General features: G+C 42.1%; 1 protein-coding gene and 1 pseudogene across 6 annotated transcripts in view; both read right to left on the bottom strand.

The window, feature by feature from the left end:
• SH2D4A (SH2 domain containing 4A) overlaps nucleotides 1–7,223 on the bottom strand; it is a 53,097-nt gene extending 45,874 nt beyond the window's left edge. Inside the window, exons 1-2 of one of the 6 annotated variants that reach the window (XM_039875743.1) lie at nucleotides 6,985–7,223; nucleotides 1,824–2,201 (exon numbers count right to left, since the gene is read on the bottom strand). In XM_039875743.1, the coding sequence (XP_039731677.1) occupies nucleotides 1,824–2,004 (181 nt within the window). In that variant the 5' untranslated portion in view covers nucleotides 2,005–2,201; nucleotides 6,985–7,223. Of the gene's footprint in view, nucleotides 1–1,823; nucleotides 2,202–3,779; nucleotides 6,595–6,984 lie in introns of those variants that run through there. The other 5 variants (XM_039875748.1, XM_039875744.1, XM_039875745.1 and 2 more) reach the window with 5 other exon arrangements.
• A 6,999-nt stretch (nucleotides 7,224–14,222) lies between these two features.
• On the bottom strand, nucleotides 14,223–14,341 carry LOC120613143 (uncharacterized; annotated as a pseudogene).
• Between the last annotated feature and the right edge of the window lie 725 nt (nucleotides 14,342–15,066).

Raw genomic sequence — 15,066 nt, 5'->3', positions numbered from 1 at the left:
AGTGTTAAATTTAAGGGAGTAATAAACTTTTCCCGTGAAATACAGATAGAACTTTCATTGTGTATATTAATATATTTTTTTCATGATCATTTAACTAAAAAAGTAATATGGGTTTTCTGAGAGGTAGATTCAAAACTCTGCAAAGGAAGAACTTAAGCAAAGAAACTGAAATTGTCTTAATTCACCATAAGGAGATCAATTCAGCAAACATAAGAAGCCTAAAGTCTAAAGTCTTATAAAGTGTCTGGGCCATTAACTCAAAGGGCAAGAACCCTTCAGCTCTCACCCATCCCTAAAGTCATCCATCACATCAATACGTCCTGTCCACAATGAACATGATGCCCGAAGAGGCCAGTTAAAGCTAAAAAGCTCTGATTAAATAATGCAAGGAGAGGAATAAACTAGTTCAGAAAATTCCGTGTGGACATGTTACTTTTTGAAGAAAAAAATTCTATTTTGGATAGTGTCCAGTACTATGAAATCCAACGGATCTGGGTACCTATTGGAGATGTGATCTTGTATATATTAGTTCTCTGATTCTAGTTTCTTCATCTATAAAACGGGACAGTTAATACCGACTTTGTAGAAGTTTTGTGAAGATGAGACATAATGTGTGTAAAAGTGCTTTGCATAGTATCTGACAAAACAGGTATTTAACAAATAGCTGCTATTGATAATAATAATAAATGAGCTACTCATATTTATATCCATATTATTATTAAGCCTTAATTGGAAAAAACTTTTAATAAAAAAACAGTATAAGATAAAGGTCACTAAACTGACTTCCTTTTTGAGTCTGTGTATATATCAGCATGCGAATGAGATTCATTTTCTCAATCTTTGAAACTCCAAATAGTTTTATAAATTTTATTTTCCCTAGCTTAATTTAAAAAACGAGGTGAAATTGGTCTTGAATGCCTGTGTAAGTGACCTTGATTTGTTTGTGAGTTTTTTTTAACAACTTAAGTATTCATCCATGACCAAATTTGACGGTGGGGGGTGGGAGGGGTTGGAGAAAGGGCAGGAGTGGTTAATGTGTACTTTTCTGTGACTATGTTACTGTGTACATATACTTCAAGTCTTGATGTACAAAGAATTCTTCCCCCATGGTCTCAAGCAACTAAGGGACTGCTTGGGTCAAGAAGAAATACATCTGAAAAATTAACTCACACTAAAAACTGAGTATTATGACTTTTTGGCCTACAGCATATTTGTATTTTAAGAGGGAACTTCCCTAAAAATGATAACTCAAAGAAAAATCTCTTAAAGTCTAAGAAATACAAACACAATTGCTATAAAGATACTGATACAAGGACTTTGTATATTGGTAAGTAGAACCGACCAGCTATTTAACAAATATCTGCTATTGATAATAATAATAAATGAGCTACTCATATTTATATCCATATTATTATTAAGACTTAATTGGAAAAAGATTTTAACAAAAAACAGTAAAAGGTAAAGGTCACTAAACTAGGCATCTGTGACAATAAGGAGGATAGACACCTTCCTTAATACTCCTCACATCAAACTCCACAGGTGACTTGTTACTTCAGCTCAAAGTCAGTCAAATTTCAAGTAAGAGATCTGCTTACACAACTCCAGGGTAACTGTTCTGCACATGTGCGTGTATGTGCGCGCGCGCCTCAGTGAAGACTTCAAGTTGAAAAACTGCACTATTGGAATTTCAATAACATTTAGGGTCCATCTACCAAACTGGAACTTGCACCCGGCTTGGCTTGCTTCTGACTAGTGTGAAATGTTAAAACAAGCCGAGGACCATTCTCCTAACACATTCACAGAGGAGATATAGCTAAGTTTACCTTTCTTTGGCCTGGATTTCACTGGCAAGGACTCCTTTTTTTCCATTGCTGCTTCTCTTTCTTTCCATCGCCGGATCTGTTCCTCCCTCATCTTGAAGAACAGGATCTGTTTCTGTTCTTCGCTGAGCTCTGCCAGCAGCTCAGGATCTATGTACATCTCTGATAGTATCTGTTTCAGCATCTTTGCAGGTCTGGAGTCTTTTACGCCTGTGACAAAAGTTCTTGAAATTGGCTTCCAAGTGTGCCTCCACCTGGGCTGGCACTTGGATGGACCTTCCTGGAGACTCAGAACAATCCTGAATGACTGGGATAATAATTCAGCTAACTAGTTCTTGGTCTTCAGCACCAAACATCCTGTCCGAAATGCCGTTCACGAACCTGCAAAAGGCAACAGCCAAAAATCAGGCAGTATTAAAATGTGTAGACACTGGGCAAGGACAGGCTTAGGAATAAAGCGTGGAAGAAAGGCAGTATCGCTTTTCATTTCAAGGAATAGAGAAGAAAAGGTGAGGCATGCTTTGTTAAGAGTTTGTGTAACCACTATCCCGTAATTTCCAAAGATACTTTATCAAAAACACAAAAGAAACCCTAACATTTTACAGGTCATTCTCAGGGAAACAAAAAAATTAAAGGAGGTTTGGCCTTCTCCCAACCAAGCAAACATATTATTACCTCAGAGCCTAACAAACCACCAACTGTACGGCTGAGAAAAGAATTTTTTTAAAAAAGGCCCAGGAATAAATTAAAAGACTTTTTCCAAACAACTTATTTCAAAACAACATACTGTTTTTTTGAGATTTCACATAATTACCCACCTCAAACCAAATCAAAACAGAATCATGCTCAAAGAAGAAAAAAGAAGAAATAAAAATTAGACCACAATGCAATTTTCCCATTTCCCCTTAATAGCAGCATTGAATAAACACAATTATGTACTTTCATCTTCACAGAAGGACAATGGTATTTCCAGACCTACAAGAATCATGAAAACAGTGCAGGTGCAGGAGAGAACATTTACATACATTCTGGAAGGTCACCAGGTTTTAGGTGTACCTCCTCCAGATAATTGAATTTAATAAAATCTAAATTTACAGACCAGATAAACTGGGGGAATGAAGAGGTGATTAGGTTCATTAGAAAAGATCCTTGTTTTATAAAGAATTTACCAGAGGCTCCTTTAAAAAGGAGCCATGGACTGGTACATGCACCAATGGTTTTACAGTGATTCTATTGGAAGGGGGGGTAACAATTCCACTGAGGTTTCATTCTACTTTACACATTTCTATTTGGCTGATTTAAAAAAAAAAAAAAAGCAAATCTTCATACTTTCATAATCGGAATGAAATTATGTTTACTTTTCCATTCTAGAATAAAAGGCTTTTAATTTAAATATGATACACAAAAAAGCTTTCTTACTGTGACTTTTCAGGATTACCCAAACTCTAAGAAATTGACCAGTAATTTGGTGTTTATAACGCCTCAGTAATCTCACCATCTAGCCATGTCCTCTCAAATCTCATTTCTCCAAACTAAGTTCAGATGCTCTGAAACTTCACACTAGTCACTCAGCCTCCGAGTTCCTTTACCTAGTCATCCACATAGCTGGGCTGTGAGCTCCTCTCACCTCCTGGCAGTGTCCTTGAGCTCCCCTTTCTTCCTCTTCTTCCTTGCAAATATTCTCCATTTACATCAGTTTTTTGAGGCAAACACTCTCAACAGCTCCACCCCAAAGTGGTTTGCATACACAGCACATAGCTAGATTCACTAACTATTCATTGTGTACATGGACTTTTACTGAGGCTACAATTATTCTTGCTAACTGCATCCTATAATCTCCTGCAGCATTCAACTACCGGAACTCAAGTGAAACACAATATTAAGAGAAAATTGAAAAAGGATTAAAAGCAATGCAATTGTAATGCAGTCTGGCATGCCTATCCCAGGCTCCCTTCCTACCTTTTTATTTTGCTTTGAGGTGACCCTCTAAGGCTGTAACAGCTACAGAATCGACATCCTGTAACGCTTTCTTGACTTTTGGGTTCTAACAGCTTCTTAAGGGGTGGGCCCACTAAATTTACACCAAAGGAGAGGTTTCCAGAAACTGTGCTTTTATCTGTAGATGATGGGAACCAGAAGAAGAATCTGGGTCCTTGGCACACTCAACTCCAGTGCTGAGATGAAGTGGTAAGAAACCAAAGTGAATGACTCCTTGACATTCCAGTAAATGTCCTTCTGTTGGCCCATTCCATGACTCCAATGGTTGACATTCATAGAAACAAAACACGGTAGAAAATGAATTCATGGAAGCCTGAGGCTTCTGCTCTGTTCTCCATTTCGAATGGGGTAAATCCTAGCAACAGTGATGGCATGAGTAGAGCCTGAAAGTGCCAAATTCACATTTTCCCCCTGCCCGACCCAGAGCACTCCCGGTAATGACAGCTTACACTTACTGTGTCAGCCACTACCTTCAGCACTTTACCTGTATTAACTCATTTAATCTTCACAGTAGCTCTTGGAGTTGAATCCCTCACTAGCCCCATTTCACAGATGGAGAAGATGGAAAGTGGCGGAGCTGGGCAGCCAGGCTCTAAGCCGGCTCTACTGTACAGTGGAGTTTCTTTGTGAGCCCAGAATCAGAATGTCATCAAGATGTGATACCACATGTGAAATCTCAGAAAGAAGACTAGCGAATTCTTGAAGCAATGGAAATGTTGACCTGAAAGTGCCTGACACAGAGTGCCTCTCGGGCAGAAGCCTCATCCTGGTAATTGAGGTTAAGCTTAAGGGAGGCCAGGTATTAAAAAGACCCCACCCTGGGAAGGACAGCAAGGAACTGACTATAGTGCTGGACCAGGTGTGAATGTTGTTTGTTCACTTTTTTCTCCCAGTTTCCCTGTTCACACAACCACTACGAGTAGCAAAAATGGCACAGCCTCTCACAAGTGTGATGAGATGCTCAGCCTTTCACAATTTAAATTTTTCGTTTGCTTTTTGTAGCAAACATAGATTTTTAGCAGTAAACTAGTGGATCTTGAAGGAAAGACACTGGCTTTCCTGTGTCCTCAGAGAATACTTGGGGACTGGCTGACTACTGTCTTATAGTAAAGCTGCTGAATAATATGTACGCCATTCAAAGGATGTTGATTCCTACTGGTGTGAATGAACTCTTTCCTCCCCTATGCTATCAGATGGACAACTCAAACACAGCACTGGGTGCTCACAGGACAATCAGCAAGGGACCCTAACCTGGACTCCCAGCTCTCCCTCTCATGAGCTGTGTGACTTTGGGCTGTTACTTCACTTCTCCGGACTCAGTTTTCTCATCTTTGAAATGAGGGTCTGCACTGTGAATCTTTGTAATTTGAGGACTATGCCGGATAATCTCTGTGAAGTTACAGAGACAAGTGGAGCCAGAATAAAGGAAATAGCAATGAGGAAGTTAACCAGGGATTTTCCCACTTTCACTCCCTGACAGGACAACCATTCCTGATACTAATTCAAACTCAAATGACTTTCCCCTAAAGTTCAGTGTTACAAAATTCCACTTATTCAAGAGCCAATAAAAAGAAAAAGCTCAGCCAACTTGGGTTTCTTCTTCCACAGCACTTTTCTTAAGAGAGAAATGACAAGCCGCAAGCCCACATCTGCTATTTATTCCAAAAATAAATTTCTAAAGGGTCATAGGACCAGTTGTTTCCCAAGATACCCACAGATTTGGCCTGATTGTCACACCTTCCACAGCCCTGTCCTACAAAATAAAAATCGTGTTTTTAATGACTCTGAGACAAAAATAAATAAAAATAAACCACCCCTAAAAGACTCAGCCTGAGATACAGCCTAAATCATAAAAATATTGTAATACCAACAGTATAACTTTAATGCTAAGAATATAGTTTGCATTTTGTTTTAAAATAGCTGTTTTCTGATTTTCAGTTATCTTATTCAACTTTATTAATCTATCTGCAAAAGGGCCATTTTTGAGGACAAAATAAATTACCAGAGGTGACAGCAATTTGGTAAGTTTCGTAAATACATACCATTCTTCAGAAATTTGAAATTACTATACACACAGATTTCTCTGGAAAATTCCACCCACACGCCAAATCATTGCCTTCGACTTATTTATTCACTTAAAAAATACTATATCTAAGAGGTTTCTATTAAATAGGCATTCAAATAAAATCCTCTTAGGAGGTGAAGAGACTAAGTTTAGAAAAAGAGAGGTGCCACACTTGCTTCTTCCTATGATCCTTGGGGAGGGAAAAACAACTCTGAGAAAACCACCAAATTGTCACTTCGCATCGCTTCTCCACGCGCGCCCCCTTTGGAGGCCCACAAAAACCTCAGGAGCAGGAGCGGGCAAGGGTGCCCACCTGGTGGAGGTAGGTCATCGTCACCAAGCTGACTGGGGGCCACGGTCTGGGTCTGAAGCAGGCCCCGGCCCTCCGCGCCCCAAACCCACCGGGCACCGCGGGTGCCGTCGCGCTGAAACCGTTTCCCCGGACGGTCCTGATAGGTCTGGGACGAAGGAAGTCCACACAGCTCTACCCACGTGTGTGCCTGTGCTCGTCCGCGGTGCAGTCGCTCCCGCACAGCGGCGTGGGGTGCCCGTCGCGGGGCGGTGGGAGCCCGGGGCAGCCGGGGGAGACGCGCGGCGCCGGAGCTGTTCTAAAGGAATCCAGTAACTGTAGACCAGCCCAGACCCACCCACGCCGCCACCACCCGGCCGCCCCAGCTCCCTCCCCGGCGGAACCCCGCCTGACGTGCGTGCACACGCCCCTGGGTGACACGGAGCCCCGCCCGCAGCCCCAGAACTGCCCCTACGCCTCCCACGTGCCCTGCGGCTGTCCTCTCAGGGATCCCCTTTACCGCGACCACGAGCCCCGACCCCTGGAGCACCGCCGCTCACCTGCCGGCGGGTCCAGACACCAGACACCGGACACCGGACACCCGCCCGCCTCGCCCGTGCTCGCTGCCCAGCGCCGCACCTGCGCCCAACCTAGGAGCGGCCAAGGGGCCGTGGGAGGGGCGCGGGCCGTGGGGACCCAGGCCTCACCGCCCGCCTCCCCCAGCCCCTGCCCTCTACGCTCCCCCTCAGGGACGCCCCCCAAACTCTTCCCAGCCTCCCCTTCCCGGCCTCCCTCCCCATCCCGGCACCCACCTGTGCAGGGTCTGGGGCTCGCCTGGCAGGGCGACCTGCTCACCCGCCACGTCCTGCTGGGCCGCTCGAAGCTCCGGGAAGGGAGGAAGGGACAGTGAGAGGCGCCCGCGAGCGGCACAGGCTGGCTGGACAAACACTCCGGTGAAATGTTGGCAAACAGTGTCCCTCAGCCCCGGCCCGCCCGTGCCGCCCCACCCGCGGCCCACATGCCGGGGTGACTGACTGGGCGCTCGCGGCTCCACCCAGGTGCTTGGACACGCTCCAGGGCCGGGCGGCGGCGGGGCCGAGCAGCCTGCTGCATCGCAGGCCCGCTGGCCTGGACGCGCCCTGTCCGGATTGGCGGTGGTCTGGGACCAGGCCTCCCCCTCCACCTGCAGTCTTCGAGGGCACGTCCTGACATCTCGGGTCCTGCGGAACTTATTAATATCAGCGGCCTGGCCCCTTTTTCACCCCCAGAGCTCAGAGTTTCTTGCAAGGTAGAGCCTGCGGAGGCGGGCAGGCCCTTCTCAGTTACACTGAGTCCCGCTGGCCAAGTCTGCTCTCCTCTCTGTCGGGTTCTGCTCCTTCGTCTCTTGGAGCTTACTTTTTTTTTTTTTATTTTCCTTTTCTTGCCATTAAGTAAATGACGAATCTCTCAGGCACTTGCAAGTACAAGTATGGCTCTGCAAGACAGGATCAAGGAGGAGAAAGGCTGGAAAAATAGAGACTGAAAACAACAGGGAGAGAAAGAAAATAAAAGAAATTTGGAGGAAGGGTTAAGAAGGTCAAGAATATTGTGAATTGCAGCAAGAACAGGTTGGAGTGGTGCATGAAGGGAGGAGCCGACTGAGGACCGGAAAAGGAAATCTTGGAGGAAAGTGAAGAAGCAGCAAAGTAGACATTGGAGAGCATGTTCCACTGAAGAGGAACGCTTAATATGTAGAGAAAAACAGCTTGCTTTGGTGAAGGCCAGATTGCACGTGTTAGGGAAAGATGTAATAAGCAGTGAGCATTCAGTTCTCTCCACAGTCTACCTAGTAAATTCAGGAGCTTGACATACTCTGTTCAAAAATGAAACTTTCTCATTCCTAACCTCTTCAAACTACAGAAGAAACTCAAGGTTGGAAAGAGCCATGGGGCAGATATCAGTCCTCCAGACCTAACTATTTAGGAACTATTCTAGGGAATCCCATCAGAGGAGAATTTCTGGTTTAGGTTTGGTTCCCACTGCTTATTAAATGAATGGCCTATGGAGTGCTTTTTGGCCAGAGTGTTGTTTGCCCCAGGTTAGCTGTTGTGGACCGCTAAATGAGTCCTAACACTTCATGGATTGAAGAGTTGAAGAACTATAAAGGGTGGTTTATCAGCCAGTAAAAATTCCGTAGGATACTGGTAACAGCCGGTTACCTTCCTCCACGCTCAAATCTCTTTCCATGTCCTGACGAGTTGTTCTTTATAACAGCATTCTCACATTGCTACTAACCTCTCTGTCCTTCGGTCCCCTCCTGTAGATAATACAAGTGCCTATCTCATTAAATTATCGTGAGGGTTAAATGAGATAATATATGTAAAGTGCTTACAACAGTTCTTGGAAGTGGTTAAGTGTTCAAACACATTAACTCCTATTATTTCACAGCAACTTACCACTTCACACCTAGTTTATGGATTTTGCCTCCTGTGGTACCTAGACTCCAAGTTAGCCTCAGCAATCCCTATCTCCTAGTACAGTAGTCCCCCCTTATCTGTGGGGGATACATTCCAAACCCCCCAGTAGATGCCTGAAACCACAGATAGTACCGAACCCCATATATACTTATCTTTCACCCTATATGTACATACCTATGATAAAGTTTGATTTATAAATTAGGTACAGTAAGATTAATAACAATAACAAAATAGAAGAATTATAACAATATACTGTAATAAAAGTTAAGTGAATGGCTTTGAGTCATTGTTAAGTAAAATAAAGTTTAGTTGAGCACAAGAACCACAATACTGTGACAGTCAATCTGATAACTGAAATGGCTGCTAAGTGACTAAGGGGTGGGTAGTGTATACAGTGTGGGTGTGCTGGACAAGGGGACTATTTACAACCAGGATGGGTCAGAGCAAGAGAGATTTCATTAGAACAGCACACGATTTAAAACTTATGAGTTGTTTATTTCTGGAATTTACCATTTAATATTTTCAGACTGCTATTGACCAGCCATGGATAAGGGGGGACTATTTTATGTCACTTCAGAGATTATGTTATAAAAGGCTTTGCGGCTTGTCTTGGTGTATGTGTGTCTCCCTCTCTTGGATTATTTATTCTTAGGAAAGCCAGCTGCTGTGTCACAAGCAGCCTGTGGAGAGGTCCATGTGGAGGGGAATTAAGCACTCCCACCAACAGCCTCAGAATGAATTTGGAAATGAATCCTCAAGCCCCAGTCAAGCCTTCAGCTGACTGCTTCAGTGAAACTCATGGTACCACTCAATTGAGCCAGTTTCGAATTCCTGACCTACAACCTTGAGATAGTTAATTTTTGTTATATTAAGCCACCATGTTTGGGGAAATTGGTTACACAGCAATAGATAATTAATACTCACTAGTCTTATTTCTAAGCCAGTTTTAGCTAGCTTTCATGTACAGGAAATTTCATGTACTGGATAGCTTATTTAAACACAGATCTGGGACCTTACCCTAGACCTAAGAAATATAATATCTGCAAGGCCCAGGTATTTGCATTTTGAACAAGCACTCCAAGTGATTGGATCACAGATGGGGTTACAGATCATGCTGTCAGAAACTCTGCTCCAGGTTCTCCAGGTGAGACATTTCTACATGTAGTTGTCAAATTCATCTTTCTGAACATTGATCCTTAATTTTGTTGCTGAAAAATCTTTGATGCCCACCCCTCCTTCTTGTGCAAAGTAAAACTTAGCCTCTTGCCAACTTTCATGGACCAGAACAATCTAACACTAATCTCTTTCAGCTTTATCGTCTTTCTGTTACAAACTCTGTATTCAAATAATGTGGCATTTTCAGGCCCTAAACCCACATAGGCTCTGCAGCTTCACACTGTGGCTTTTGTCTAAAATGTCTTGCCTCACGACTTGACTTACGAAAATCCCACCTATTCTTCAAGCATCAATCTTTAGGAAAACTTTCCTGCCTGTCTTCTCCTGCGCTGGAAACAGTCCGTACCTCTTCCCTGTTTATAGTACTTGTATCACAAGTTAGCATTTAACACATTCAAGAAATTGAATGAACACCCACTAGTTGCTAGGCCCTGTGGTGACACTGGGGGATGGCAGAGAGCAGACAGCATCTTCGATGCAGCACTGCCTTGTGCAGTAGCTGTGTATATATTTTATACCTCTTTGAAATCATAAATGTCATGATAGCAAGACTAAGCCTATGCAAATTTGAATCCTACCCAACACTCAGGCAGGCAGTAGGTATGCAGTGCATGTTAGTTAAATGGATGTTAACAGCTCAGATGAATGCTGACTGTATACACACAGTATAATCTTTCACTCAACTTGGAGCCCAGTATCTCTTTCCTTGTCTCTCCTTGTTTCCTTTCCGTCCTTCTTATCATGTGCCTCTTTCTTCTATTTGTAGATATCTCCCTTCTTCTCCTCTTATTTCTGTAGTTCTTTCTCCATCCTCTTCACTTTGTCTCCCTTCTCATCTACCACCTTCTCTTTTTGTTCTCTCTCTCCTATCTTCTGGTATTTCTTCTTTCAATGGCATAATCTGGAAGAGAAAATATATTTTTCTTAATTTCAAAAGCAGATAATTAAAATGTGTTATATCGCTTTAAAAAACATCAAGCACCTCTGTTATTTACTTATGAGGCCCTCAATGACACTTTCCCTCCCTTTGGGCCCATGCTCTCAGTAGAAAACAATTCCTCACTCCATGAACTAGGATGCACTGTGGGGAGGATTGCTGCCTTCACATGCTGGCAACACTCCTGCAGGAGTGTTATCTGTGAGGTCTGGGCAACCAGACCTTGGCAGGGAGCAGGTGCTGAGTATCTACTGCTGGCTGGCCACTGGCAAGTTGGAGACATGTATGATGGATGTTATCAGTCCATGTGTTCGTAGGGTGCCCCAATGCCCATCTAGGGCCAACGTTCCAAGAGAAAAGCTAAATATCTATATACAAATTTTTAAATTTGTTATTTATTTGTAGTAATGGACACCAAAAAACAAATAGCTCACATTTTGATTGACATGTTCTCTGGCATTCCTTTTAGAATGTTGCTTATGACCCCTGCTGATCAAGGCTGTCATGTACAGCCTCTGATTAAGGCACTGCACACCTGGAGGGGTGCCAAGGAGAGACTACAGAGCATAAGGCATCCCCGGAGCTGTGCAGCACCGCAGCAGTATTGCTGCCAGAAAGATGAGAGAAGCCACTTTTCACTTTTCATAAGGTCAATTTGTATTTAGGTCCTATAGAAAATGAAAGTTACCTTTAGATTTTTTCTTTATAAAAGAAAATAAGATAGACACCACTAATATTTTTCCTGTCATATTTTCCTGTCATATTTTATCAGAAACCCCAACCATTTCTTTCAATTCTTAAAAACGTAAGTTATAAATTTGTCCCATGGTGAATGGGAAGTAGATGTAAAAGAAAAAGACTAAGCATTTCAACTTTATTAAAAATTGATCAAATCTCAAAATAAATCTCAATCAAGTCATCAATCACGAGAAAAGAATTTATTGAGCTTATTCTATGTTCTCAGTTTTCTGCCAGCAGTTAGATTTGATTTTGAACTATTTTTATTCCTATGACTCTATGTGAACTTTTATTTTTTTTCATCTGCATAAATAGCAAGATAAATTATTGGTCTTTGCATTCATCTTCGAATTAATTAGATTACTCTAAGTTTTTATATTTTTTCCTAAATTACCTTTATGGATTCTTTCCTCATAACCTTTGCTCTAGGTTGTTGAGAGGATGTTGTGTGTGTGTGTGTGTGTGTGTGTGTGTGTGTGTGTGTTTCTGTAGTGAACAGTAAGTAGCCTGTGGCCCAAAGGCACTGCTGACCTGAGGCTGTGGATGGCATTGGACAACCCCTATCCCAAGTGATATGGGCCATCTGTGATGAGTCTGTGGTAACCAATACTTTTTCATAGGTCACAGATCTGAAAACGAGCAGAAGCAAGCTCTTGCTATTATTCTGGCATTCCTTGGATCTTCTCAGGCAGCTTTAAATAGGTCTCCTAAAGCTATTTAATAAAACCAAAATCTCATCCCTTCCTTGGACCAGATTCAGACTCAGGTTTTGACTTCCTAGCTTCTCTCTTATGTGCAATCTTTGCAAAAAGTACATACTCTCATTTTAGTTTTATAAGGGTTTACTGCCAGTGAGCACATAAGTAGTTCTCAAGTGCGTATTAAAGTAACCTAGGGAGATTTAACATTTGTCCCTTTGTTCCTTCCCCCAAGTGATTCTTATTTGATTGGGATAGGATGGAGCCCAGACATCAACGTTTTTTCAAAGCATCCTAATGTTCAGCCAAAGTTGAGAACTGCTAAAATATATGGAAACAAAGTTAATCGGTTATGGGAGATTTTGAAGGCATAGTAACGGCAGCCACTAGACTTTACTAAAATAAACATGAACCTAGATGTTCATCTTCTTGATTCTGGTCTTGAAGTAAGTCCCATAATCTTGTCTGAAGATGGATGGTCCACGGAACCCAGCTTATTTAATAGGGTGGGAATTAAGTGAAATGCATGAGATGACAGTGTCTGGCTCACTATAGCTGCCCAGTATGTCTAAGATTTGCTGCTTTCCTTTCTTTTACTGCTATGTGATTATGAAACCCAGATGTTCCCTCTAGCCTTCGAGTTGAGGAAAGCATTTCCCTCACTGGCCTGAAGACTCCCTCCACTCCACCCCATGGCTCCAGATGTTTTCAGTCACTTCCTTGTCTTTGCTGGAGGTGGCTTTACTTCCACCCCCTAGAACATCAGCTCATCCCAATGAACAATTTCCCTCAGTTATAGTCTTTGCTTGAAGACTCTTCTCTAACTGGATATGGAAGTTCTTTCTACCCCTGGATAAAGTAAGACACTTTGCTCCTTCCTCTAAGTGTGTGTTTACCTAAGAGCCAGCTTTTGGCCTCAACAGTGCATGCCATTGTTTAAGTTTGAGACAGAGAATTGGTTTTTACTGGCATGTTAGTATAATGACAAGGAAATTTGTACAGCATCCAATACAGTGGAAGGTTATGACCACTAAATGAAAGATCATACTATACAAATAGAGGAAGAAGGTAAACTCCCTTTGTAGAAAGAGTCTATATCCATTTAGAATTTATATAATCATACTTGTCCCTCATTGGGAATGAATGCTACATCTTTACCAGTCCTCATTAAAAGGCAATAAATCATACAATATTTAGACCTTGAAGGAATCCGGACATTATTTGGACCTCATTTTGCAGCTGAAAAAAAAAATGGGGGAAAAGCAAGGTTAACCATCACAGAGAGAGCATACCCAGATTAAAACAGTGAGTTTCTGACACATAATCTTTACAGAGTTATTATACTACATTAAGTGAACTAGCTTATTTACCTTACTGAATTCAGAAGTAAGAGTGAAGCAAACCATTACCAGTGTTTCTCTCCTAACAAAATCATCCCTGTCTCTTGATGAAGAGGCAGACAGGAGTTGCCTTCAGGGCTGTGCTAGTTCAAGGCCAGCTGTGGTGAGTACAGGGCTCCACACCAGTCTACTCACAGCACTGGGCTCACAGTAGAAGACCTGCAGGAACCACATTTACTTTTTCGAGTCCCCTCTGGAGAAGCTGAGGCTTTGACCAAATTAAGTATAATAAACAGGTGTTGACTGAACAATCAATCAATTCCGAGGAAACATAAGGAGAAGGAACGAGAACATCAGAAGGAAGAGAGGAATGAACACCAGAAGACAAATGAGAATGGAGGTGATTTTTTAAATGATTACATGACCCAGTTGATTTCTTAAGTGAGCTTTACTTTCCTCTGGTACTTTCCTTTGAAGGCTCAAATCCACACTTTTTCTTATAGGGGAGTGATTCACACAAGAGAGGATGCATCTGGCATCTAGAAATGATTTTGAGTGTCTTTCATAGAAGAAGAGGAATTTCTGGTCAACACTGGCTTAAAAGCATAATTTTTTTTTCTTTTTTTTTTAGGTGACCAACCCTTGGTTGACCTCACAGATTGCAAGGACCTTGTCAACTTACAATCCCTTATTTTTTATTTTTTATGCCTACAGCACCTAGTCTTCCTAGGTGGTCTCCCATCCAAGTACTAACCAGGCCCAATCCTGCTTAGTTTCTGAGATCAGATGGGATTGGACTTATTCAGAGTGGCATGGCTGTAGACTTAAAAACATAAATTTTATTACATGGTGAATAGCCCTCTCGAATTGGCTAAATAATAAGTCTAATTAAATGCCCAGTAATAAAAGACTCAAATCTTACTGTTTTTTAAAATACTATTTTCTAGTTAGACACCAAGAAAGTAGTGTATGTCACCAAAGAGATGACACTTAATGGTCAGATAGAAATAGTTTCTAGTTCTCTGAACATGCTATAAATAATAATGACACCATAAATCTATTTACATTTCAGAACACTTTTAAGCTATTATTTTATTCAATTCTCACAACATATTTGGTGAGATAGCCTTTTGATCTTAACTGACAAATGAGAACACTTACTTACAGGGCAATCTGATGATGTGCCTAGTTTACACAGGAGCTCGGGTAGTAGTAGGACCAAGGCTGGGACTTGGGACTTCTAACATCCATTTCAAGGCTCTTTCCCTACACCCTACTGCCTCTAGCACTCTGTCTTTTCTGCTACTTGCATAGGCTGGAACTTTGTCTCATTATGTTTATATCCCCAGAGCCTAGCCCAGTGCATGATACAGAGTAGGTGCTTAATACATGTTTGTTGAAGAAGTGAAAGAATCTAACTTTGGGTTGCCCAGAGAGACTCAATGCCTCCCTGAATAGTCTGGGTAAACTCATTTTTGAAGATTAAGGTTAAGTAGCTTCGTAACCTAAGAAATTTTTAATGTTTTGTGAATTATCTTAACTCTAGAAA

This window comes from Pteropus medius, unplaced genomic scaffold, assembly GCF_902729225.1.
Source record: "Pteropus medius unplaced genomic scaffold, Ma_sr-lr_union100, whole genome shotgun sequence".
In the NCBI taxonomy this organism is placed as follows: Eukaryota; Metazoa; Chordata; class Mammalia; order Chiroptera; family Pteropodidae; genus Pteropus; species Pteropus medius.
The sequence above is the reverse complement of the archived record's forward strand: the minus strand, read 5'-3'. Positions and strand labels throughout refer to the sequence as shown.